The sequence below is a fragment of the Aricia agestis genome, chromosome 20 (genome assembly GCF_905147365.1).
Source record: "Aricia agestis chromosome 20, ilAriAges1.1, whole genome shotgun sequence".
Taxonomy (NCBI): Eukaryota; Metazoa; Arthropoda; class Insecta; order Lepidoptera; family Lycaenidae; genus Aricia; species Aricia agestis.
This window is the reverse complement of record NC_056425.1, coordinates 905,915-932,101: the sequence shown is the minus strand read 5'-3', so window position 1 is coordinate 932,101 and position 26,187 is coordinate 905,915. Positions and strand designations below refer to the sequence as shown.

Genomic DNA, 26,187 nt, shown 5'->3' with positions numbered 1-26,187 from the left:
TATTTGTTAACTATACTAATATAATAAGCTGGTCCGCTTTTTGTATTAATTTTTTATGTAGATAACTAGATATACGGTACAATATGTACGGTTCCTGCAATTATATTCAGACGTTATGGCAAAAAATTGAATCACATGATCTCTTGAAAGGAAACCCAAAGGTTTTTCAAGAGAAAGAAACAGAAAGTCAAACAATAAAAAATTCAAGTTTGAAGTTGAAACTTCAAACATAAAAACTTCATTACCATTTTCAGTTGAAACTATTAACTACGTAGTTAAAATATTCCCAAGTTTCCGCTAAGCCACCCAATCATAGCTATAGTTGTGATCACTCCAAGTTGTAACAAAGCCAGGGGCAACGGTGGCGTTGGTCGACTTTAGCTTTGATTTCATGATCTTGTGATAGTTAGTATAGTAATTATAATCGCAACTCGTAGGTTCATTAGCAACTTGTAAAACACGATAAAAGTTAGTAAAAAAACAAGGGGTTGCAAGCCAAAGAGTGCCAGCAGAAATGAATATGATTTATTTATATCACGACAATTAATGTAAGTGCTCTTAAGTCGCTACAAACATCATACAAATAAAGTATTCTGTATCAAATAATTATTAGGACTAATTGCAAACGACATTCAGTGATCCTAATCTCCGAGTCCCTGATAAAGCTAGCTGATGATGATGAATAGGAAAGGTAACTAAAAGATCCAACGGCGACCCTGAAGCCATGTTATCTACTATATAAGGAGTACGTAGGCGGCAGCGAGTGAACGTCAAAATATAAAACGAAGGTCGTCATCTATTCTTGACCCTAATAGGAAAATTGTATATTACAATTTATGCCATTTTCTTGACAATATAACGTATATGGTGTGGTATTTGGGTATCGCCATACATGGGCTTATTAGACGTTTGGAGATAAAGAAGCAGGTGTGTTGAAAAACGAGACTTTTTCATAATTCACGTTTATGATATTTAACGAAAATGCCCGTACTTGGAGTTGAAAAGCCTTCATATCTACCTTCTGACGAAACGCCTGATCTTGTTCCGCAAGGTCTATTCGTGCCAAAGCATTGTAGATTCATGACATACGGTTTGTTGTAATGGTCATAATCTTAATGATCCATTCCAACGATCGAGGGCTCTATGACGAATCTTACAATCAGGGATATTACAAAATAATCATCTCATGCGGTCGGTAATTGCAAACCTAAAGGCGAGACCACATTACATTGCGTCTTTTAATCGCAGTGAAATAATGCATTTAATGCATTGCGTCGACGCTGCGATAACGCAACAAGCTTCCTTCATCATAACTCAAAAGCAGAGCATGACCCTAAGCAGCTCTTTAAACATCAATCAGTTTAAACGTCTCGACGATGCAACGCATAAGTAGTATAATATTATAGTGAACCGCACCGCAATGTAGCAATGTGACTTCACCCTATTTTGCGTTCAGATACAAATATTAATGTGCATATTACAGAGCTCACGATTCTATCAGAAGCGATTATTGTAACGCGATCAAGGGAACCAAACGCCCTTCTGACTAATAAACTAATACACGTTCGAGATCAGCAGCTCCTCCATAATATTTCAAAACGACGTGCCGTTCTGATTCACCAAAGTTTATAGTTAAGTTCCCGATCCGGTGGTAGGCATCATGTAGACTTTCAGAGAAGATTTGCAAAAATTTATTCTGAATACAAAAAAATGAGTTTGAGTTTATAACATGTTAGCGTAATCCTTAGGCCTTATAAAAAAAGTTTTTGCCATACTTAGTCCTAAAAACGGATACCATAGGATAGACATTAGACAGGTATTATTCTCAAAAAATATGTCTTACAGTTTATTTAATGGATGCGAACACTAAAACACGCAAGAGCTCAAAACATAAAGCATTTCATCGAAAGGGCTATTACGATGTATTTACTTATTGAGTAACGAATATTGAGCTCCTATCAGCTACCGACAGCTGGCATCCTAAATCAATACACCCAGTTACAAAGTCAAATAAACCGAAAATAAACAGGTTTAATGGACCCAGACCGATCCAATATCATAATGGTCTTGCCAAGTATCACACCCATCGCTTCTGGAGCATGTAGGGTCTTACTTCAACGAGAGAATTTAAGATATACTACAAAATCGATAATGATTCCAATGAATCGTTCTTGATCATCAGATTAATCACAATCAAAGGCAGGTGTGCATTTGATGTGAGTACCACTGTAATGACATTTGTATTAAGGACCATAAAACGAGTTATTATATATTATGTTTCATCAGTATACAATTATTATGTTTCATCAGAAATAATTGCATTAACCGTAATTGTTGGTGAATCTTTATGTTGGTGACCATGCAGGGACCATTTCGATCAGAGCTCATATGCAGAAAATCTTGTGTCTAAGATAAGCTTTGTTCAAAACGGGTTTTTTATTCTAATTTTATAATTTAGCTTAATATATAGTTTAAACTAAATTATTACCTTAAAATGTACAATTTAAGAGAATTAAAGAAAGAAAAAGATCTGGCTAGTCGTTATTCCTATAAACCATGCACTTTCGAGATACCAATGTTTTTAGTTTATTAATAAACTTTACGTTCTTCTCTCAAACTTCTAACTTATAGCAAAGTATAGAAAGACAAAATTCTTTGACAGTGCAACGAGATCAACACTGATGACCATCTATAATCTATTAAGATACCATAAGTTACGATTGACTGGCTTTAATACAATATCAATTGAAGCGACATAACGAAGGAGCTCGAAATACGAGCCACGGAGCGTTCACTAATCGGGCCTCGCGCGTCGCCGCACCGTTCACGTGTCGTTAGACATGATAGATGCAATAGTAATTCAGTTCACCAAGGAGACCATGAGAAATATAATTAGTTTGGTCATATTAAATCCACCGTGAGTACTGATGATGGAGTTGAAAGTATGAAAAACAATTGTAATTAAGATTTGTTATTATAAAAAATAAAACGTAATTGTTGAGAGGATATAATATGGTGGTAATGATGATAATGATAATACCGTAAGGCTGTGAGAAGTGTAATTTGATACTGGAATAGAAGAAAAATAATGTATTCATTTGTCAAACATCAAAATAGCAGATGCACTTAATAAATTAGCAAACAAAAAGTATGAAAGAAACAGTCCGCTACATTCCCATGTCTAAACAACTAAACTGGAAAAAACCTAAGTGAGTGATAATTAATGCACTTACGATCTTGCTTCTAATTATAATGTACATAATTATTAGGTAATGAAACCCCATTATACGATATTATCTGACAAGAACCCACGCGGTTAGTATTTATGAAGATGGGTTTTTACAAGATAATCATAATCTTGGTTACTTACACGGGGGCATGTAAACATAGTAATAAATTGTGCTGTAAAGAAATTAACGCCCGTGCGTTAAAGTGATGATAATATATTAATGTATAGTACTACATTGTCGCTCTTTTATTTTAGTAGTGGTAGAATATAGGAGAGTAAACATTTTTGTATCGTACAGAAATGCTCTAAAAGTACGATGCTCTATGATATTTCTTTAATGTCGAACCAGTACATGTAAATAAATAATAATCATGAAAAACGAGTCACCATAAACAGTTTCAATTATAAAATATATGAAACGCAATGTTTTATATAATAATTCATTTAAAACATTGTGTTTTATAGTTGCGGGAGACAAGTTATAATTTTTCTCAAAATCTCATGAGCAAGAAAACTCTAAACGTCCATTAACTGTTTTATACAAGAATAAAAATAAACCGTAATGCAAGTGATTTAAAGCTACATTTACCAAACATTAAAAATCAGTAAAAGTTAGAGGACATAATATTAAAAATCGCTTGTCAAGAAGACTTTAATGGAGACAAGAAGAGTCTGAAATGTGTCACAATCAAAAAGAGTGCTCCGATAAAAAAGCTATATAACTTTGAGGCGTTTAGCGATCATGAGGGTCTCGGGAGTGGAAATGTATGAGTAATCACATAAAAACATTTTCGATGGAACTGCGAAGTGAACGCTGGGATCGTACAATTTACAGAATTTAATTCTGCTCCGCTTAATGTATTAATTTCTATTTGCTTCGCCTTTAAAGACAAACTATGTTTTATTTTTTCAGGGTACTTTATTGCTTACATTAAATATTCTTAACAAGATTTCGAGTTAATCGTAAATTGTGAATAACTGTTTCTTAGAACTTGCACAGGTAAATATAAAATGTAATCTTACATTTAGATTGCATAATTAAGCATAATCTTTATATTATCTTCCAGTAAGCAAATATCAACAATGACAATATCACATGCTGTCCTCAGACGTAATGTGGCATCGACAAGACAAACGAAGTCAAGGGTAACCAAACGTTATTGAACAGGGCCATTAAACGACCATTTTATGGCTTTACCTAATTTTAATAGTTTATCGAGTTAATTACATACGCGAGTGGCTATAACATTTCACAGTCAATGTTCGGTAGTAGTAGCTCTAGCTTCATTTTAGTTTGTTCTTTCGAGCCTTCCGGAGGTATTGGGCAGATAAAAATCTTAAATTACCTCGCGTGCTGCTCCATGTTTAAATTTGGGGGAATTTTTTCACGGGCCAAATAGAAACGTCAGTCATTATTTATGGTACTATGCATAGCTTCCGCTTCGATTTCGTCCGCGTTATAATTTGTCGAAACAATGGCTCCATAATTACTCAGTAACGATTCAGTCGTCGAGATTGTTAAAATGAGATGTTGAAATGTTGAACACGAAATATATTTAACGTTCATTAGGAACGTTATTTTGGGTGTTGTGATAGTCATCTGCGTGAAATTAGTCGAGTGTGTACCTTATTAAGATAAGTGGTGCGTAGAATTGTTTAAAAACGCTTCCTTCCCCTGATTAATGTAGTACACAATTTGAATGGAATGAATATAGTAAATAATTTGAAAAAATATTCCGACGAAAGAATTGAGGCAATTTAAAATTTCGAGTTGTGGTTTTCTGTTAGTAGCTTTTTCTTTTTCAATTGAATAAATAAAGTCGCGCTTAATTTGAAATGCATTATGTAAACTACGACTCAGCATCCTGTGTCGATATTTAAATTTGATCTCGTAAAAACTTAAGCTGATTAAAGCAGTTTAGTTTTATTGTAGCATTAGTTTTTATTTATCGTCTACTGATTTGCTGATTCATTATAATGTAAATCTCGTCTCATTTTGTAGGGCTTCATCGAATGATATTATGTATGTGCTTTTAGAACTTACATTTTTTATAATCCTATGTAAATCGTTTAAAAGTTTTTAAAGTAATTTTGAACCTCTGCTAAATTAAATATTTGGCAATTTACAATCAGAAAATGACGCATAATAATTTAAATGTACTTACAGCTGAAGTACATCTCGACATATAGTCCAAACACATTTGGTATCTAATGAAGCAATAACAATAAATCATAAACACTCAGCACGTAAAGACGTTTTTTCTAACAAAACAAAACACATTAGAAGTTACATTAGACGATTTGGTAACATACTTTAGATAATGTCCCTACCGAGACACTCGAAAAATCCAATTCGAACGCTTTACAACTCACGTACGTACAATTTGCGAGGCATACGGTCTCGACTTTTATTGGCCGAGATAATATTGGGAGCTCCTTTGATTCCGTCGCCATGGTTACCTATTGTCGAGTGTAGACTTCTGCCTACCCACCTGTTTCCTTTATGCTTTCGTCTTTTACATTTTATTGTATTTGCAATATTCCGCTCGGAGTCACCTACATTTATTTCTTTTGAGCAATATTAGCTAACGTATGAAAAAATATAATTGACATTGCTTATTTTTTACTTTTTTGTAACAGGAACGAGTCGACGGACTTAAAAAGAAGTAAATTAGTACGATAGGTGTCGAAATCATTTTCGCTTTTTACGATAGCTATGTTTAAGATACAACTTACAACTTGTTGTGATAATCATCATTATGAATACAAAACGCTTCTCATCCTTTAAAAACTAATCTTGGAAGTAAGGTAGTTACAGTACTACCTCCCGTATTCGAGGTAGTACTGTAACTACCTCGAATACAAGAGGTAGTGCTAGGCACTTCCTAAATGTTTTGTATGCGAGGTTCATCATCATTATCGTTAACTTATCTAGAGGAAACATTCGAATCGTCACGGACTAGTAGTGTTCCTCTGACCTTGTCTGCGTTTTTATATTCTAAACGCTCTATATAAATGGTAGCATGTTCTGTTTTTGTGTTACGTTCAACAACGCTACACTTCCTTAAGTCAATTAATTAGTGATAATTTATTCTTGTTCAATTGTTATGAATAGATGAATAAATAATCCAAATTTTAATGAAAAGGTTGTTCATACGAAGTGTGAACTATACAATTAATACAGGAGAGGGCTCAGAAAGGAATGATGGCTTATCCGAAAATTTATATTTATTGCGGTTATTTGTATTCATTTCGCAAATTGTAAATTACAAAACTTATATCCTTACTAATATTATAAATGCGAAAGTGTGTCTGTCTGTCTGTCTGTCTTTTTCTTCTCTCTCTGGTCTTCACGCCCAAACCGCTGAACCAATTTGGCTGTTTGGTATGAGACTTTGAGAGGAGAGTATTTCCCGGGACTTTGAGTCCCGGCAAAGGACATGGGATACTTTTTATCCGGGAAAAATGCACGGTTCCCGCGCCACAAACGAGTTTTGGCGCAACGGAGTTGCGGGCGTCATCTAGTTGTCAATAAAATTGACTCTTGCATCGAAATTTTCCGAGAAAGATATATTTTATCCGTTTTAAATTAGGGAATCCAAAGTTTCATAGATAAAACCATAACAGAGATTAAACAAATGCGAATTGGAAAGGAGGTGGTATTTAAATTTCAAGGATTGCTGTTGAAACGAAATCAATGACAGGCGCTCCCATGTAGCCGCAGTTACACTTGTGAATAAATTAGTTTGTTAGCTGAAAGCGTTCGTGGGAACCTTTAGTTATAAGTCACAATAATTCTAACATTATTTTGTTTAATGATATTATAACTCCTTCGATAAGCGGGCCTTCGTATAACAAGTAGTGCCACACTGTTAAATATAAACAATGTTACCAAAAAGAGAGTGAAGAAAGGTTTTCAGCGTTGTAGCTCATAATATAGTCCGTGCAATCTACGAAGACGCGCCCCACTATTCCTCCTAATCGTTTGTAGTATATGTGTGCACTGTGCAAGCTTTCGCCAATGTTTGAGTGTTATCGGTACACACTAATTACGTATGAGTGTACGCGCACACTAGAATAAATAGGACAATTAAGTAAAGCGTCACGGTCAAAGGGAAAGATGCTCACCCAAAAATTGGTGGGGCACGTCTTCGTGGATTGCACGGACTATTATACTTATATAATTGTGACTAGGCAAATTGCCTGGCACACCAATCGTATACATACTAATACTCCTTTACCTCTTTAGCTGAAATTTGGTTTGGAGATACCGTGACTCACTGAGTCCCGGAAATTATGGACAAAGTTTTTATCCCGGAAAAATGTACGATTCGCGGTAAATGAATTAAGACGCAATAGAGATGCGTCCGACATCTAGTTTTCGGTAGGTGACTTCTAATCCAGTGCGACAACTATTTATTACTGTGAAACCATCCATCCATCCATGATCCATCCATCCTCAAAAACTTTCACATAATATTGAATTGGTCCAACTCAGTTAGTCGGTCTGTTACGAATCGTATTTTATTATTTTCATAATGAATGCGAAATCTATTGACTATTAATCAATCCGGAGAACCGGTTGGCTTGTATGTGCGGGAAAATTGAATTATATTATAGTCGGCGCCACTCGGCCTATTAGCCTGAACAACTTTAATGATTTATGTTTATTTCCGTTTCATATAAAAAACACCAATTAAACGGGAAAAAACAGTTTTGGTGAAATTAGCATTAAAGCTCTAGAAATCACCATCGTATAAGGTCTCCGAAATGTTTTGGTATTATGAGGTAATACTTAATATTATAAATGCGAAAGTGTGTCTGTATGTCTGTGACTCTTCAGCGCTGAAACCGCTTAACCTATTTTGAGTAAATTTTGTATGTATCTCCATTCTCCGTAAAAAAATTATCAAAATCGGATTGTGTCCCGGTAACACAAACTCTTTACCCCGGAAAATTAACGGTTCCACGCGATAAATGATTTTTTGCACAATGGAATTGCGGACGTTATCAAGTAAGTAAAATGACGATGGTGATGGTGGTGGTGGTGGAAATGGTGATAACCATAATGATGATGATGATGATGATGCCCATGATGATGATAAACATCGTGTTTGTATCTGTGCACTCGATACATTAAAGGTCAAGTTTTCTTACGGTACCTGTACACTAACCAGGCGTTTTAATTTTGTTGGAAATCGCATATTATATTGATGATCTGAATTCGTATTTTTATTTAAAACTGTGCATCCATTCGCATCTAAGAGAAATGATTTTTGTATCATAATTCATAATCGACGTAAAAGAAGGTGTCTATTGAATTAAATTAGAAAGGAGAAGAAATAAATAAAACTACGGAACCCGAAACTATAATGTAATAATTGTCGATACTAATATTAAAGCGATAAAACTGCCTACCACAAGTGTAAGTACTTAGCAGTAATCGTCTTAACTAACCTCTACTGAAGTATTTGTCTTGGACGCAGAGCAAATATTGGCCACCTTAACCGACCGTGATAAGTTGTATAATGTTATTCGAACATGCGAGCCGTAATTTCGTAATTACTCGAGGTTGTTAAGAAAACTCACAATAGTGTTAAGGTCGCATCTTAGCCGAATTGGAATTAGACGAAATCGTGTAACTTCACACGCCACATAACACCATTTATTGAATTGGGGACACAATCCATACTAATATTATAAATGCAAAGTGCGTCTGTCTGTCTGTTGCCTTTTCACAACCTAACCGCTGAACCGATTTTGCTGAAACGTATTGATATGCTTTGAGTCCCGGGAAAGGACATAGGATAGTTTTCATCTCTAAGGTTAAAATTAACGAATTAATTATTATAATCGCGAAAAAAATTCCCTAAAAACTCTGCCTCTTGAACATTTTGTATGTAAACATTAACACAACATAAACACACAAACTGTTTTAAAGAACCAACAGGTCATCAATATAAAAAATACATTTTGAACTAGGAAGATAACACCATAAAAACAACAATAGATAGGAAAAAACCTTAGTTACACATAAACACAGATCGCAGAGATAAAAACAGGTATCAGTGATTAGATTATATAACCGGTTCGGTAAATACTGGACCGGGGTAACCGGTTCTAGTGTTTGTCCAGTTAGGTTGACCCCTCAAATATGTCTATTCCTATAGGAACTGGCAAGTTGACTCTGCAAAAGGTTTTGGATAGTAGAACCTACGAATCATAGAAAAAGATTTATGAAGATTTATGAACAGTGATTAACGATTTACATAATATTACATATTTTCAAAAATAGGCAAACCTTTGTTTGAAAAAACACAGAAATACTATATGCCACTAAGTATATGGAATAGCGCTAAAGATCTAGAATGGATAGTAACAGAGTAACCAAGTAGGACTACAAAAATCAATTGTTCAATGAACTTTTATTAGACAAAGCTTAGATTACTTCATCAGTTTATCCCACCTCAGGGAAGTATCTTTGTTTACTCACAAAACGTACTTTATCTATTTCATAGTATCAATTAGTTACAGACATTTTATTGGTTTCATACAATATGTTATTGATAAATAATATTGATAGGGCATGTATTGAAATTTTCCGTCAATATATCAGTAGGGCATTCGTGTCACTAAAACGTCCTAGAAATTGCGCAAGCGCGTTCAAAATCGCGTATGTGCCACCCACGCGGGCGTACAAGAACCTTTGAGGAATCGTTATTGTATTATCTACCTTAGTCGCTCGTAATCAAGCTTATATTTAAATGAATCGGTAATATTGCTAATGAAGTGCTAACGTATCTAATGAAGTGTGGGAAAAATGAGTTATAATAGCATTATGTGATGTAAAATTATTTTTATGTATTATGTCATTAAAAATAGTTACAAATGTTTCTGTTTTTTTATCATGTATTAAAATCAAAACATTTAAAAAATCCCCAAGTGGGATAATGTCGAACTGTCAAAATATGACGAATATCTATGTTGATGACTCAGCGAATACTGATGATGAGACAACGAATTCTCGTGCATAATTTAAAAGAGACAAAGTTCCTAAAACCACTCCAAAAGTAAACGAGGCGGAAAATCGTTAAAAGAAAAAAGGGAGCCTTGAAAGTTAATAAAAATCGCTCCCAAATGACTTTAGTAAACTTTCGAGTAAACAAGCCGATGCAGCCGATAGAAGGTGATGCCTTTCCAAACAAGGAAAAACAAAAAGTACTCTGTCAAGCAAATCCCGCAGATCCCCACTTAGAGCGGGACGGCGATACAAATCGAGAGAGAGCTCTGATTTATGATGAATGCCCCATTAATGATAAATGGAAGCTTTTACACGAAACATTAAATTCGCTATCTATACATTGTAGAAGTTACACAAACTGAACTAGAGTTTATGAGCGGAGCATTAGTCGCGAGCGTCATCATCAAACACAATCATGACATAGTAACATAGTGCTTAAGTGTCAGATCTTTAACTAATATGTCAGCCATTATGTAGTGAGCTTTGTAAGAATAATATTACCATTTAAATTACAGATTGTATAATCACACACAGTTTTATTGGATTTAACGAACATTATTAAAACGCTATTACGAATCGTCATTTATTAATTTAATTGTAATTTACCATTAAATTAATTAACATTTTCTGTACAAATTCTCTGAAACACACACTATAAATTTCAATAAAGACAAGAATATAATTTATTTGGTAATATCAATATAAAAATTATTTTAGAATGCTTCTAACAGACGATTTCGTAGCTCAATTACCGATTAAATATGTAAATAAGTAACATGTACGATTTTATGATCAATTAAATTGAAAACATCTAACACGGAAAAAACTACCAAAATATGGGAGTCATGTAGATGTAAAATATTTAAATTTTATAAAAAATGCATATTAATTATCTTTTAAATAAAAAATAATAACTAAGAGTTACCAATGAAACAAGTACTTTACAAAATATTACAATAAGTTTCATTTCTAATACCTCTATTATAATATTATGCATGTTTGAAATAAATTTCTTTCAAAAAATTCGTAGTCGCTGATGAAGTATCCAAATTCTCAGGACCCTAATATGAAATAAGTCTCTATTACTGAATTGTCACGGGAAATATTCGTAACGTAAAGTAAAAAACAGTTGATTTGCAGAGACATCAACGTGAGCCCCCTCGCTGTCAATTTAGTGTGATTATTGGACCCCCAGAATATTGAAACGTTGAACCAACGCATAGGGTTGTCAAATCTTAAAAATAAAGAGCAAAAAAACACACTTTGGCTTAACAGTTCAACACAACTGTAGTTGTGCTAAACTGTAAGGCCAAGATATTTATACAAGTTGTGTAGTTGTTAGAAGATGCGGAGTAGAAAGCCACTCATAATAATACTTCTCAAATTACAAAAAGCATAAGCTTAACAAAATAAAGACAATATTCTGAACATAATTTGCCGACTAAACAGCAAAAAAGGTTTACTGTATACAACTTTTCGCAGAGCTGGAAAAGACAGCCCTAACAACGCGAATTCTCGGTGAAGTACTAACTGAAGCCATCTCGAAGAATCAACTTTTAATAAAGTCGGACATGGAGGAAAAATTCGTTGGGAAATGAGAGTTAAATAAGCAGTTAAACGAAACTATGTTACCAGAAATACCATTAAGGATAATTAGGTGTTTGCTATGAAAATGTTTTAGAAACACTCATGTTATTTTGTGAAACTGGAAACCAAATAAATAACGTAATATTTCTCTTGATCACAACCTACTTGATTAGTGATTACACGAGTACAAAATTTGTTGTAAAATTTTATTAAAACACGTTTTACAGCAAAAGTTATCGAAATATGCTTTCGAAAGTAAACAGAATTAATTAAACGTTATTTATTAAAAGCGACAAAAGTTATAAGGCCATCACAATAGTAGGTCCCTTGTGTTTCTGACGAGCAATTTAAACATTTTCAAAGCCATGGGCGCCACTAAATTAAATTATGAATCCGAAATTGATTTCGGGCGCCGTGAGCTATTTTAAAGAACATAGATAAAAGTTAACTGACAGCATAAATTTATCACAACATTTTGCGAAAATAATTATTTCCGAAACAAACGATGGACTTATATAGAGTAGATAAATTCGGTAATAGTTATAATACCACAAAAACATTTTCATGAAAAATTTTGCCAAGATGAGAACATAATAATATTATAGTTCGTCGTGTCAAAAAGTAGTGAGATCTCATGTAGAGCCAAGTTTCTAACCTTACATACTCAGCCCTAAATCTAAAAACCTTAATTTTACACTAAAGCGCGGCAAAATATTTGATAATAATATAATGTGTCAGCCGCACGAGGAGAATCTAAAAACTTTACACATTAGTCAAAATCGGAGGCCCGGCCATTTATGATTATTTATCATTATATTAAGTTCAAAGCCCTGACGAATAACAATTTTCGAGAAAAGGTAGGTAGTTTGCGCTTGCGCGCTTCGCTTGGCTCATCTTGGCACTCCCGTGCCCCCAGATAATAACTACACTTGGTTATATTGAATTAAAATATTGTAGGTACAGATCTTTGATAAAAGTGTGATGAACGTGAACATGATTTCCTACTGGCTACATTAAAATGTGCATTATAGAGGTACCTGGTACATGTGAGAAAGCTTTATCTTAGATTAAGGTGAGATTTATCCGCCACTTAAATAACTAAACAACAATAATTAGCGAGCAGGGGGAAAAGCATCAATTCTCAGGCAATAAAGGCAATTGTCTCATAATATGGCTCGGCTGCCAGGAAAAATAGTCATTTAAGAGAGGGAACTGTTTTTTCAAAGTTGGCAACATCCAGACGGTTTATAGCGACACTTTACCGCAATCAAGAGGATCATTAGCTTGTAGGAGTCTGCCAAATACCCTTTTCCCTGCTACCGATGTTTTCACACCCTTCTGCTTCAACGATGCTGTACCGTACACCTCTTTTGGAAGACGGCTCATCGGATATTGCCAAGTTTTAAGATTGGACGAAACGACGCTTCTCGGAACAGAAACAGTTTTCTCGTGTGTTTATTTTACTGATGCCAAAACCATTGTAGTAAATACTTATCTAAACAAAATTAATTATGTTTCAAAGCGAAGCATTAATCTTGCTGCTGGATAAATTAAACAATTTCGTATTGGACCCGAATAAAAAAATGCTCAACTAAGGGAATCACTCTCGGGAGAAGGCGGGCGTAAAAAAAACAAAACATCAATTTTAATGAGTCGAAAACCGAGCATTTTCTCTTCCATTTAGAGAGCAATATTTTTTCTACAACATTTAATCAGAGTTAGAAGTGAAATGGTAATTTGTATGGACCGCTCGATGTAAATTTTATGCAAGAATTCGCTCGACTCCTACCCTTAAAAAGGGGAAGATTTTTGCAACGGATAGAAAATTTTGCTTAGCCAAGTGAAATTTTAACTGCCTCGACACAGACAGCTCTAGAAATGCGAATACTTAATGCTAACTTACTTCCCGCCGGTTCATTATACTACATAATTTCCAAAGAGATTATACTTACTACATAATATTTTCTAATCAAAGGGTTCGTATATCTAAAACATTTAATTTCGAGATGGACTCGAGCAATCCAATTCGAAAGTATCTTTCATCGCTAATTCAATTATTTGCAGTACAAAGTTTGTATGAATGTATATTGAATTATACAAAAACGTCGAAAATTCCACCAGATTCGAGGGATCTACCAAGTTTACGGTGAATTAATGGATTCTTGCCTCCGTTTGATGGTATTCACTAACTCGGGAGTTCCAGTTTGTTATAATTTGTCAGAACCGATGGGACCCGATGAGTATGACATTGCTCGGTAACAAACAAAAGATGTTCCATTTTGCTTTAGAAACTTCAGTCATTATCTTTATATTAAGTCACGATTCTGAGAATTTGCTTCGTCTTCTAATTGTCTCCATAAATCAGACCCTGTAGAAAATAGTAAGTCGAGTGTTTTAGATCGGATATTTCTGTTTGGAATATTTTCTCTAATTGGTTCTATCATTCAAATAGCCAATAGGTTGTATTTGTTAAAAACTTTAAATGTAGCTTCTTAATTTTTTGTACCATGAGCCTATATAACTCGTAATTTTATAAAATAACATATATCTCTCTACTACCAGTTTTTGACGAAATCAGTAACAATTTTATAATCTTTATTATTTTTGGGGCTAATGGACAGATTTAATTCTGGTTTCATTTGCATATGCAAAAGATTAATTATTGCGATGGTTTGCGCTGGAAACAGCTGCTCTCTCAGCTGCGAATTAATAAATATGCTAATAAATTTAATGACATACATTTAAAAACCTCTTAGCCATATTGTGTCCAAAGAAGTTGATTTTCCATAATTTCCATAATTCTGTAAATTTACCTTTATGAATGAATTTTATACACATTTTGCCGTTGATTTTTAAAGTTGGCTAAGACGTTTTTGAAAATTAACTTACTACAAAAATTTCATTAAAAAAATAATTACTTAAGTATACCCTCACCAAAATTTGGCCTTAAAAGGTAATTGAGGTCAAAATTTTAATTAACTCCAAATTTACGTTACCATCCACATCACTAATTGCTTTACTTATAAATCAATGCCAGATTTTTTCATGAAAAAAAATATTGCAACTTGAAATTTATTTTTTTCAAATACATTCATAATACTTGAAATAGTAATCAGATAATATCATTTTATTTCATTTTAAATTTAAAAAGCATAATGTACTACATTAAATTATTTCCATACTATATTTGATTTTTTATAGGATAGATATTTTTATGTTCATCAATTACGTACCGACAACAGCGTCGAACCCAAGAGCAGTCATTAAAAACGAATTTTCGATCAAATAAAAATAGAATCGTAAAAATAACACGTTTCCACTAAATGTGCCTATCGGGTAATGATACAGTATGTCGTATGACAATATGTCAAGGTCGGTACTAAAAAACAAAGCAGTCAGTCCATCGTCAGCGATTTTGCTTTTATTGAGATGTCACGTTCACTATACAAACACAGGAAGATAAATTTTAACACTTGGCAAACGAACAAACAAAACGATAATATATTTGGTGTAAAACCAAAAGATGTTGTAAATGAGAGATCCAACAATTTATGGTTATTACCCAAACGGGACATTGTATTTCATAAAGCGTACCCTAAATGTAGTCTTGAAAGCCAGCGTGTTATAAATCAAATATAATACACAAATGAGAAGCAAATCATTTTTGCTTAGAATTACCAGAAAATAGAGCAGTAGCAAAGGCTAATTCTTTATCACGATGAAGACTTATAATATATATAAGAAGTAGGATTCGGATGAAGATCTTCAAAATAATAATGGTAAAGTTAAAAGAAATGGAGTTATAGGAACACACGCTATTCACTGAAATTCTATTTTCTAGTTTTTATCTCACATCGTGCATCTAATAATAGTTTTAAAATATTAAGGTGACTATAGAGTTAAGTGGTCGAGACAGATTAATAGCATTGCGTTTAATGAGGATGTGGCTACTTAAGTGCACGTACGAATTAGTGCGACAGTTAAAACAACGGAAACGAACTAACAAATCCTAGATTACAACTACTTGTATTCATTGTCAAAAGAGCGGGAAAATTAGTACATGAACACTTTTTTTAAATAATAAGTATACGACTTTAAATAAAAATTAAAAAATTAAAATACTTTAAATCAATTATTAAACTCTCTTCCGATTTACTCGCAAAAGATTTTCAAATTCTTTGGTTTACGTAACGACAATTTCTTTATTTCAATATGTCGGTATTTTGATGTAGAGACATCACGCGATAGCAAAGTATCCAAACAAAACATCAACATACCTGTTCATATATCATTTTTCTCGTCAGGTAATAGCAAACTCCTGGATACTCGGCGCACGGGAATAAAAATCAATGAACACATAAACAATGCCGGAGCTCGTTAAGGTCTAGACTGGTATAAAATATGTTTGGAACTTGATGTAGTGGCTCACCGTAGTGCGGAACGCTATTTACCTGTAACAGAGAGATTTACTATTAAACATAAAATCCTTAAGTATCAATTTATTTTATTAACGATACAGGGGAATTTTTTAAATAGTCCTGGATATCCGGGGATGATGATAATACTCGTATATCAGAGAGATGCATAGTTTTAGGATCGACAAAAATCGCTTCATTGAAGATATTCAATTGTGATTTTTTATGTATAAATGTTTAACTAAACGCTATTTTAATAATATGAAATCAGTTTCCTTTTTCAAAAAAAAATATGGTAAAAGTTCAAAATGAAGATCATTAAATTAAATCGTTCAAAATAACTTAGCATAGATTTTGGTATCCGACCTTAGACATTCAAATACATTGTGACTTGTGAGCTGTTACATAAGCACGAAATACACAGATCCGTGTAATTATGTGGCTAGCATCAATATCGGGGGAGTTATCTCGTCTCGTCTCAGACGCGTTAATTACAGCCATCAGACTCCTGTTCAAACTGTCTCAGCCTGCGTCTCTCTCGCTGGATTTATTTTATTTTGTATCGCACAGATTGTTAATTGGAGATATTAAGATTAATCGCTATTTTACTTTTCTTTTTTCTCGAGTCTGTTGTGTTCTGTTTTATTTACTGTAATTATTTTATCTAATTGGGTATTTAAAATTTTATAGTTGTTTTAGCTTTAATAAAATATAATATTATTATATCTTTGTGATGATATTAAATATAGTCAAACATTTGTGTAAAGGTCCCATTGCTATCGTAGCTGAAAATACACAAGTAATATTCCAATGTCTTAACTAATATATTACTGGAGAGCGCCCTGGGGCTGTTGTCATACATGCCACTGGCTATGTTCATTACAATAACATCTGAATTGATCGTAGAGAGGGATCACGTGTATGATATATATGTGTGAGTATATCATACAATCATAAGGCTATGTTGGTCTTACTGACGTTGCTTGTAACTGAATACAACTTACGGCCGTTCCCAATATTTGATCTATCTCTGGTTTTGCCTTACTAGAGATAGGAATAGCTCACATTAGACATTAGAGACATATATTTTATGTCAATTGTGAGCTATTCCTATCTCTAGTAGGGCAAAACCAGAGATAGATCAAATATTGGGAACGGCCGTAAGAAAATATGGATAGTTCGGAATTCAAATTATGCTCAAATGTTAACAACATTTCTACTTATTAAAGCCCGATTAAAAAGTTACATAATTGTAAGGTTATCGAATTTTAGTTCACGAACTAAACATAATTTACCAGAACCAAGGTTAATATTACTCCAAGTTTGACCTCCATTATACAATATTATTGCCCAACGGGCCATCTGTTTTTGGCATATGCCAGTTCTAAGTTTATTATTTAACGGTTATGTGTTTAGTTCTATAATAACAGTTAATATTAAAATAATTTTAATGAAATGAGTCGCTACTGATGTAAACTCTATGTTTTTAAGATACGGATAAATGGAACAAATAGCAAAAATTCTATCACTTTATTTTTATAAACACGAGTTTCCAAGCTATAAAATAAATTCCATTTTAGATTAGAAAAGCTGCAGCAAAATTGAAAACTCCATTGCAAGAAATCGGTGTAACTACTCAGCGCGCGGCTACTTAAGCCGAATCCATTAGGAGCCTCGAAAAAATAACATCGGTACCCGAAAATGTACAAGCTCAAAACGAGCATCAACATGAAGGAGCCAAATAAACGAATGAGTTTAAGCATTTCGGTTAAGTTATGCGTTGGCACGTACGGTAGCAGACGACGAAGAAACAAACGGACAAAATAAAATGGGAACACCCGAAATTTTCCTTTGAAGAGTTTCGTACAATAAATCTCTTAATCCTCTTATTCAATTTTATCGGGATCGCCCGAATCGGAACCGAGTTTTTACATGTTTTACCCGGCCCGCTCGTGTTTTAATTACGATTTACAATCGAATAAACATACTAAACTGGGAATATAAATTATCCAGAGTTCGATTCGAATCTGAGCGCATCGGACGAGGACGATTTAACACGAGAACCTCCAGCGCCGTATTCAAAACGCATCAATCACACCGGACAGACATTAGACAACGTTCGAGGGAACTTCGCGTATAAAAAAAGTATTATTGATGAAGACAGGTAGACCATTCTTACATCTGATACGAGCAGGACGTTTTGATGTATTATTCTATTAGATACGTATCAGCCTCATACGCCACGGGAGCTACTCGCAATAATCGCACCCCGGTAATTTATCACGGTAATGTTTCATAAAAGGGAAGTGTTTATTAGACACGATTAAAACTTGGCGCTGAAAGATGTCGGCTCGCGCCACGTGCAGCTTCTGAATCTAATAAAATCTAAATGCTGTAAATTCGTCAAGGTTTAATATCCCATTAGAAGTTTAATAGAGGATTCGACGTCGAATTCGACGTTTCGCTGCATTTCCGCCGTTGGGAAACATAATCATTTGAATAATATTAATTAAGCCATTTACAGTTATTCGACTCGGGTGTTAAATTTGATTTAACTACAATTAGTGTTAAAAATTAAATTCAATGACAGTAATTTTACAGCGCATAGCTAATTGCGCTGTAAAGTCAAACATTGCGAGCCGCAAAGGGGAGTTGTAATTGGTGAAATCGGAAACAATGGTAAATATTTCATCGGCGGTCTCCCTGATTGTATCTACATTCTAATAGATTTTTTGTAACGTGACACAGGACACTGGAGCAGGCCGTATTGAACTCTTTTTCGATGTTTTGTAGCTCGCCCCCATGTCGCGGACAATAAAACGAACTTATCTCTCCGCTATGTTTTCGTTTAAAACCCATTTTTCGTTGCGTCATTTTTTATCCTTCGTTACCACACTAGCGGGTGGCCCCTATGTTTTCTTTTATTAATTTCTCGTCTCTATTTAACTTTGTGAAGCGTATTGTGAGCAGACTTCATATTTTCTATGAAACTTAATCTTTGGTTTACTGGAGTTAAATATCGATATGACAGTTTCATAATATTTTGTAATGTTTATCACTTATTTTTGACATTTAAATCCAATGTCAGAGTAATTCCCAAAGTAAGACACACCATTTGACCAATTCACGATTTAAAACGACGATGATTAGGTATAATGGAGGTCGTATGACATTTCGAATTGGGTAAGCATTGTTCGATTTGCGAGTTTACAGTTTCGCCAGTAGGTACTGCCACAAAAAGGCCGTTAACCCTGCCTTTTAAAAGTTCATCGCCATTAAAAAAAATGTGATAGAAACTTCGTAAAGGGGAAATGCGTAATTATTTACTCAAGTGTTCAAACACGGTGAAAACAATCCAGAATTTACCGGAACAGATGTTATTCTCGTTACTCGAGTGTGCAAAAATTTTCGAGTCAGGTGGTACAATCGTAGCCCACAATTTGGAATTTTGTTTCACGTTTCTTTGATACGCCATATTTGACCTTTTCCTGCTTTTTGTGAGGCGAACCTCAATTTGCCACTTCCGTAACTTCGAATGATCAGCTGTTATCATTGGTTAAGGATTCATACTATCAACATAAGTTTTGATCATGAATAAGTCAACATTAACACATTATTTTGATGTTATATTCGATCGTAGATAAGATAGCTTAAAAGTATACACTATACCTGTCACTACAGTTTGGTGTATCTTCTCCTTAAGATTATTATTAATCGTGTGAAATTACTTTGTTTACGATCTATAATGCTATAATACAACTATCGAGTACTTCAAATATGTTTTCTATTTTCCTACTCCTTTTTAAACATTGTAAATCTGGCGCATTATGGTTTTATGGCGGATTCACTATCGTAGCCGGCGATTTTTATTCCTTATCTCTGTAAACTTTATCAAAGTCGGGTCGGTTAAGTTGTTTAATTTGATGTCGACATCGAGTGGAGGCGGAGGAAAATATTGTTTGAGTAAACATTTGTGAGTCGCGAGTCTCTTATCGCGGCGCAAATACGTCTCAATGGTGCAACAATGGCGCAAGTGCGGCGCAAGCGGCAAATATCTTTGTGATATGCGCTGATTTTACTATCAAGTAAGGAAATCGCATTAAGGTTGCCAAATATTTCGAAATTGCATCTATGTTTATCTTACTTCTGCGGTCACTGAGTGCTTTAGATTTAGATCACATATCAACAAGTAAAATATATAAATAAAAATACCATCAGTACAAAATTAGTTGAAGGTTAGAAACACAATAAACAACGCATGATCGTTAACATTAAAAATTTAATGGACACAAAATCGAATGATGCCTTTTATGTAAATAAGTAATTAATGATCTAGCAACAGTCATTTTTAAGAGTAACCTTTGTAGAGAATATCACAAAAGTCAAGGCGACTCGGCATCGGTAAGGAAACGTAGTGTATGCAGAACCTGTTAGTAAAAGGGCATTAACTGAATAATTTTCATTTTAAAAGTATATTTAGTTACTAGTACTATTTGGTATCTTGTGATGACAATTAGTAGTACTATTAAGAGTCTAGTATTGTTCAAAACTACGATGGCGATAAAATCTAGGTTGTGTAGTGAAGATAAAAGCAAGGATATAAATATAAAAAGCCATAATTTGAAATCACAGAATCACCCAATGCAAATCAAATACAAGAAACCCGGCGGTTGGTAAGCCGTAGATCAAGCAAAGCGGCGCTTGATTTAATCTGCTCGAATAAAGCTAGAACGACAATAGTTCAAGGGTATTTATTGCAAACGATTAAATTGGTTTCAGTGTTATTGTCCGCTTAATCACAAGTATCCAGGAACAGATCAACATTTAAAACAGAAGTTTTTAGTAAAGTCAAACCCGAAGTAAATTAAAGAAAAATTAAGAACAAATCAAATTTTGTAAACTCTTGATCACTTAAAATGTTTTTATTAAAAATAGAGTAGTATTCAATCGAAAATATCTATTTGTTGTAAGTCTCTGAACATGATCTACAATGTACAGAATAATATAGAGTGCACGCCGCACACAGCAATCGTAGATTGCACATGAGGTTAGCGAAGCCGGTTTTGCACGGTCAGACACCTAATGACTCAGCAAGACAGCAACAGACCGACAAAACTACGGAATAACTAACAAAATTTCAATTCGAGTCGGGCAACTTTTTAATTTTCAAGTCTAATTGGACGAGAAATATCACTTTCGTCCCAACGTCTTAGGCTCAGGGAATCATGCAAGTTACGAATTCGCTGAAACTTCTTAATCTTTCCGAGCCGAGGGACAAGATATTTTACTTAAGTTGAGATAAGTTATATCCGAATTGAAATGTGCTCACTAAATTACAGCCGAGTTTTACGCTCGAGTTATTATGTATCGGGGAATGGTAATTTTTATATTTTGTACATCTTTAATGTTTCATTTCTTATGGAACGTCCCAGAATTGATTTAATGTAATCGAAAGCGATTGAATCTTTTCTCGAAATGGGAATATAATGATATGTTATTACGGACCTGTACGATTTCTTTTATTATGTACCAAGAAATAAAGATCAGTTTTACTCTCGGTTTATTTAAAACAGAACATTGCTCATATATTATTCGCTTTTCGACTGACACGGTCTACAATGCTACAGTTATTTGCTTTGCTGACTCAGCGGAAAATGGCATCCTTCCCAACTTTCGGATCGGTTTAAACGGCTCGGGATTTCATTTAGTGAACCATTTCTAAAACGCTGTAAACAAATTTCTCTTGAAAAGTAAATTCCAATACAAAATTTGGGTATTTGGACTTTTGTCCTGGGCTGATCTTTACAAAGCATTTAAACCGATAAAGATATACGATCAATTAGATCGTAAAGGAAATAGCGAGCGATTACTAATAATTGGCGATATAAAATATGATTATATTCATTTAATAGATCAGCAGTTAATGATCCGTGCAGACGGCGTGACCCGGCATCGCCTGACTGCAGTCACATCTTCTGCATAATTGGCTGAGGCGAGCGATGACGCGCCGCGTACACGTGTAGTTTTTTCGTTAACTGCAAATGCGTAGTGTCTTATCGGTTTATTTACAAGTGGCCGCAACAATGTTGCAAGCGGTGAAAATAGAATAGATGTATTTATTTGTTTTCGATATCCACATTAGATTTACTGTTATAGCACTCGTGTAAGTTGTAACTATAAACCATCATTATGGTTTCACTGCTTGTAGAACGTCAATTTCAAAATGAGATGTATTACCGAGATGCTTCTACTTCAGCGTACCACTGAGAAGCGATGACTTATAAATTCCTTAAGTTACGCGGTAGGGTTGAGAATCGATGGAAACGGGTGTATCCACGGTATTTACACTACCTTTTATATAAAATCACGTAGAGTTTAAGCTCCATCGTGTGATTCGTTCCGACGTTTAAAACTTTAGTTTGATACGGTCAATCAGATATCGTTTTAAAATCTATTTGGAACTAAATTTGAATGCACGACCGACTCGTAATAAATGCGGAAGCGATACCGACACAAAAGGTATCATGTTTTTTTGTGATTTTAAATTTTCTTAAGATATTTTAGTCGTTTCATACGAAGAAGGTGTAGAATAAATGTTTGTAATTTTTGAGTCCGAATATTTGAAATAACCATTGCTAATAACAATAATGATGACATCAGATTGATAAAAAGTATTACGAATCGAGATCGAGCACAACAAACGTTATCAAAGGTAAAAACAATGTAAATATTATTGACCAATTCACTGTGAGTGCGACAAAAATATCTACGCCGATATCGCGCGACAAGTAGAGAGTAATGACATTGCCAATAAAATTTATCGCGCATTGCAGTTTAACACCGACGACGGGCCTTTGCCCTGCTGTAGGACAGTAAGGGGCTATTACTTCAGAGATAACAAACAACGACAGATAACGACACAAATATACGTTAAATGCGACGTTATTATCTGAAGATGCAACGATTAATACAAACTTAAAACAGCGAGATAATAAATGTGAAGGTCCTTAAAATAGAGGAACAAATCATTGTCGAAATTTAAAATTGGTTTAATATCGTCAATAAGTCATACAAGATAACGCTATCATTTTTAACATGAGTACATTAGGTACTATCTTATGCAAATGCGACGCTGTCATGAGTAGATCCTACACTCGTATGTAGACTATATGGGGATTAGGGTCACAATATCGAACATCGAAAAGCGGATTTAGACTTGAGACGATTTTTATCAAATGATGATCCAATACCGAAATCTTCCGCAGATAACATTAGGAAGGATTATTGAAATCGAACGTATTGGAAAAGTCTACTGTTTAACCTTATCCTAAAAGTATGTTAGGATAAGGTTAAACAGTATAATTACAAATGTTGATGAAATTATTATCTATCTGAAGTGCATTCTACGTTACTTCTTATGTAGAGTGTGTTCTTTTGAAAGCTTTGTGGTCTTAACGAGGTGCACGTCTACACACTACTTTGTAACATTCATCTTAATTGTTCGAGTCTTTACAAAGGTTTATAATTAAAAGAAATGTTTCCTCACTCCAACGCGAGTATAGTCAAACCTCCCATTAACACGTTTATGATGTACTTAATTTACACTTATCTTTTTACGCTACATTTATGTGGCTCGGAAGAGATTTTAACGGATACGAAACTTACACTACATACGTATAAGAGCGAAGGTCTGTAATATTAGCTTAGCGAGCAACATGTCTATGTGGATGATATAAACGCTGGCGAGCATTTACTGCTATATAATTTTAGAAGCTGGATGTTTTAGAATTCTAGTTATTAGAAAGTGAATTTCCATGCCACCATGTAAACGCCGGCTCAGCGCTCAGCGCGGGCGCATGTACGGCGCACTCGGCACACGTGCTGTTTATAAATATACGCGGTGCAGGACCGCGCGTGTAATGACGTCACAGCTTTACGATTGTTTTGATAAAACTATGTGTTTAATTGGAGATCTTTCACGTGTGGCTCGCGATGAGGCGAAATCGAGAGAAATAAGAGAGAGGGAAAATACTGAGACGAAACGTGTCGCACCACTATTAAAAAGCAATAAAGATAATCAACAACCGAAAATTAATAAACTCAGTGATTAAACTTGTTTACGAAATATAAACAGAACGATTACACGAGGCCGTTATTGAAAATTCAAACGAGAAAATCGTTTTATTCGCAACATTAAGTTAACCTTTCTTGTTATTTTCGGTAAACATTTGATCAATAAAGAATCAGGAGTTTCGATACGAGCTGGCGCGTGCCAAAACTAGAATTTATTGTATTATACTTGAAAATCGTTTGCTCGACTTCAAACAGCGAATTGATGATATGATTTATTATATAGTTTAGGACGACTTATGCTTAATCTGAAGTAGAATTTATTGTAGGATCAGATTCTCGGGGAGACGGACGAGATATTTTGTTGGTTCATGATGGATGAGTCAGCGAGGTTCTGACGCTCGACAGATGGGCGACCTTTGTTGAAGCGTTCGAGTTCATTTAGGGAGGCGTAATAGATGGAATATTGGACCCCATACTAATGGTTATGATGTTATGAATAGAAATCAGTTAGAGAGTCAACTTATGACATTCCACGACTTAAAATTATATTTTCTTGGGCGGCTCATTGGAGTTTAACCAGGGTTGGTTCACAAGTACGAAGAACGACAGAGATGACAACGTGATATTTAACCCAAGGCCAACTCGAGCCCAGCACATGCAGGCTTAAGTGGTAATCTAACTGTATAATTACAATTTGACATCTTTATACGAACCTTGATCAAATTGTTCTGTCGTATAAATTAATTAGAGGCGTGAGTCACAATACATTCTGGAATTAATTTCCACCTTATATTCCTACGGGTCATTCAATGCAAATTTAAATAAAAATATACAGTTATTTGTGTTAACGGGTCATTGCGTCGGAATCTTTAATCGGCTATTTTAAGGGAATACAATTAGTGCATCAAAAACTAGAACGTAATTATACTAATACAAAAAGTCTGAAATGTTTACTGCTCTGGGATGCTATTTAACATCAAAAACATTTAACGAAACACAACCAAAACTAAAGTAAAAATTATTATCATAACATAATATTGTCGGATAAAAACAAACCGCGAGCTAGACCGACATAAAACTTTAAAATAGCAGGTAGTAAAAGGTGAGGTTGGGACGGGATCCAAAAATGTTTAAACAGGTTGTTATCTTTATTAACAAGTGACTGCATTAAGATCTCAAATGTCATGGCGTCCGCCTGTCTAACAGTGGGGTTTTGATCTAACGCCAACTACACGTCTGCTGTAAACACAAACATTAAGATTATCTACTTTAATGATGCACCATCATCAGTGATTGCACGATACTCCCAGACGTGAAGTGCCCGAAAGCTGCTGGCATTTTTTCCATCATTACGAGCGTAATTACAATATTTCCGTCTCTCGAGCGAGAGATCCGTTCATTAATTCGCGATCCGATACAAAACACTTCAACGGAATTATATCAATTGCTGTGTAAAAATGAAATTATCATTTACATACAATATGTTTAACGATAAATATTATGTTTGTGATAAGCGAATACGTGCAGAGTTTTACTGAGAATCAGGATCGACGCATTCTGGTAAACTTGCTCTGCTTAATGCATTTAATAAACTGTAATTAACGTTGATCACTTTTTACTTTTCAGCATATTATATCCTGAACCGTGAACGTTCTTTCTCAGGTATTGATGATAGTTCGATTAATCCTCTGAAAGTTTACTATCAAAACGAAAACACAGCAGAAATAGAATGTGAAAATCCGGAACGTGTACTCGGTGCCGCTACGCAAATCGCTATTGCGTCGCTCAGATTACTAGCGTTTGATTCTGAACTAATTCCTATGTTGACAGATATACCGATTTCAATATACTCATCATGTTTT

At 34.4% G+C, this 26,187-nt stretch overlaps 1 protein-coding gene across 2 annotated transcripts in view; it reads right to left on the bottom strand.

Moving 5' to 3' along the window:
• The window catches only part of LOC121737490 (transcription factor SOX-4-like), an 83,936-nt gene that overhangs the window by 37,124 nt on the left and 20,625 nt on the right, over positions 1 to 26,187 (bottom strand). Inside the window, exon 1 of one of the 2 annotated variants that reach the window (XM_042129173.1) lies at positions 16,115 to 16,285. The exons of the other annotated variant lie outside the window; for it this stretch is intronic. Within the exon in view, the coding sequence (XP_041985107.1) occupies positions 16,115 to 16,129 (15 nt within the window). The 5' untranslated portion in view covers positions 16,130 to 16,285. Of the gene's footprint in view, positions 1 to 16,114; positions 16,286 to 26,187 lie in introns of those variants that run through there. 2 annotated transcript variants of the gene reach the window in all.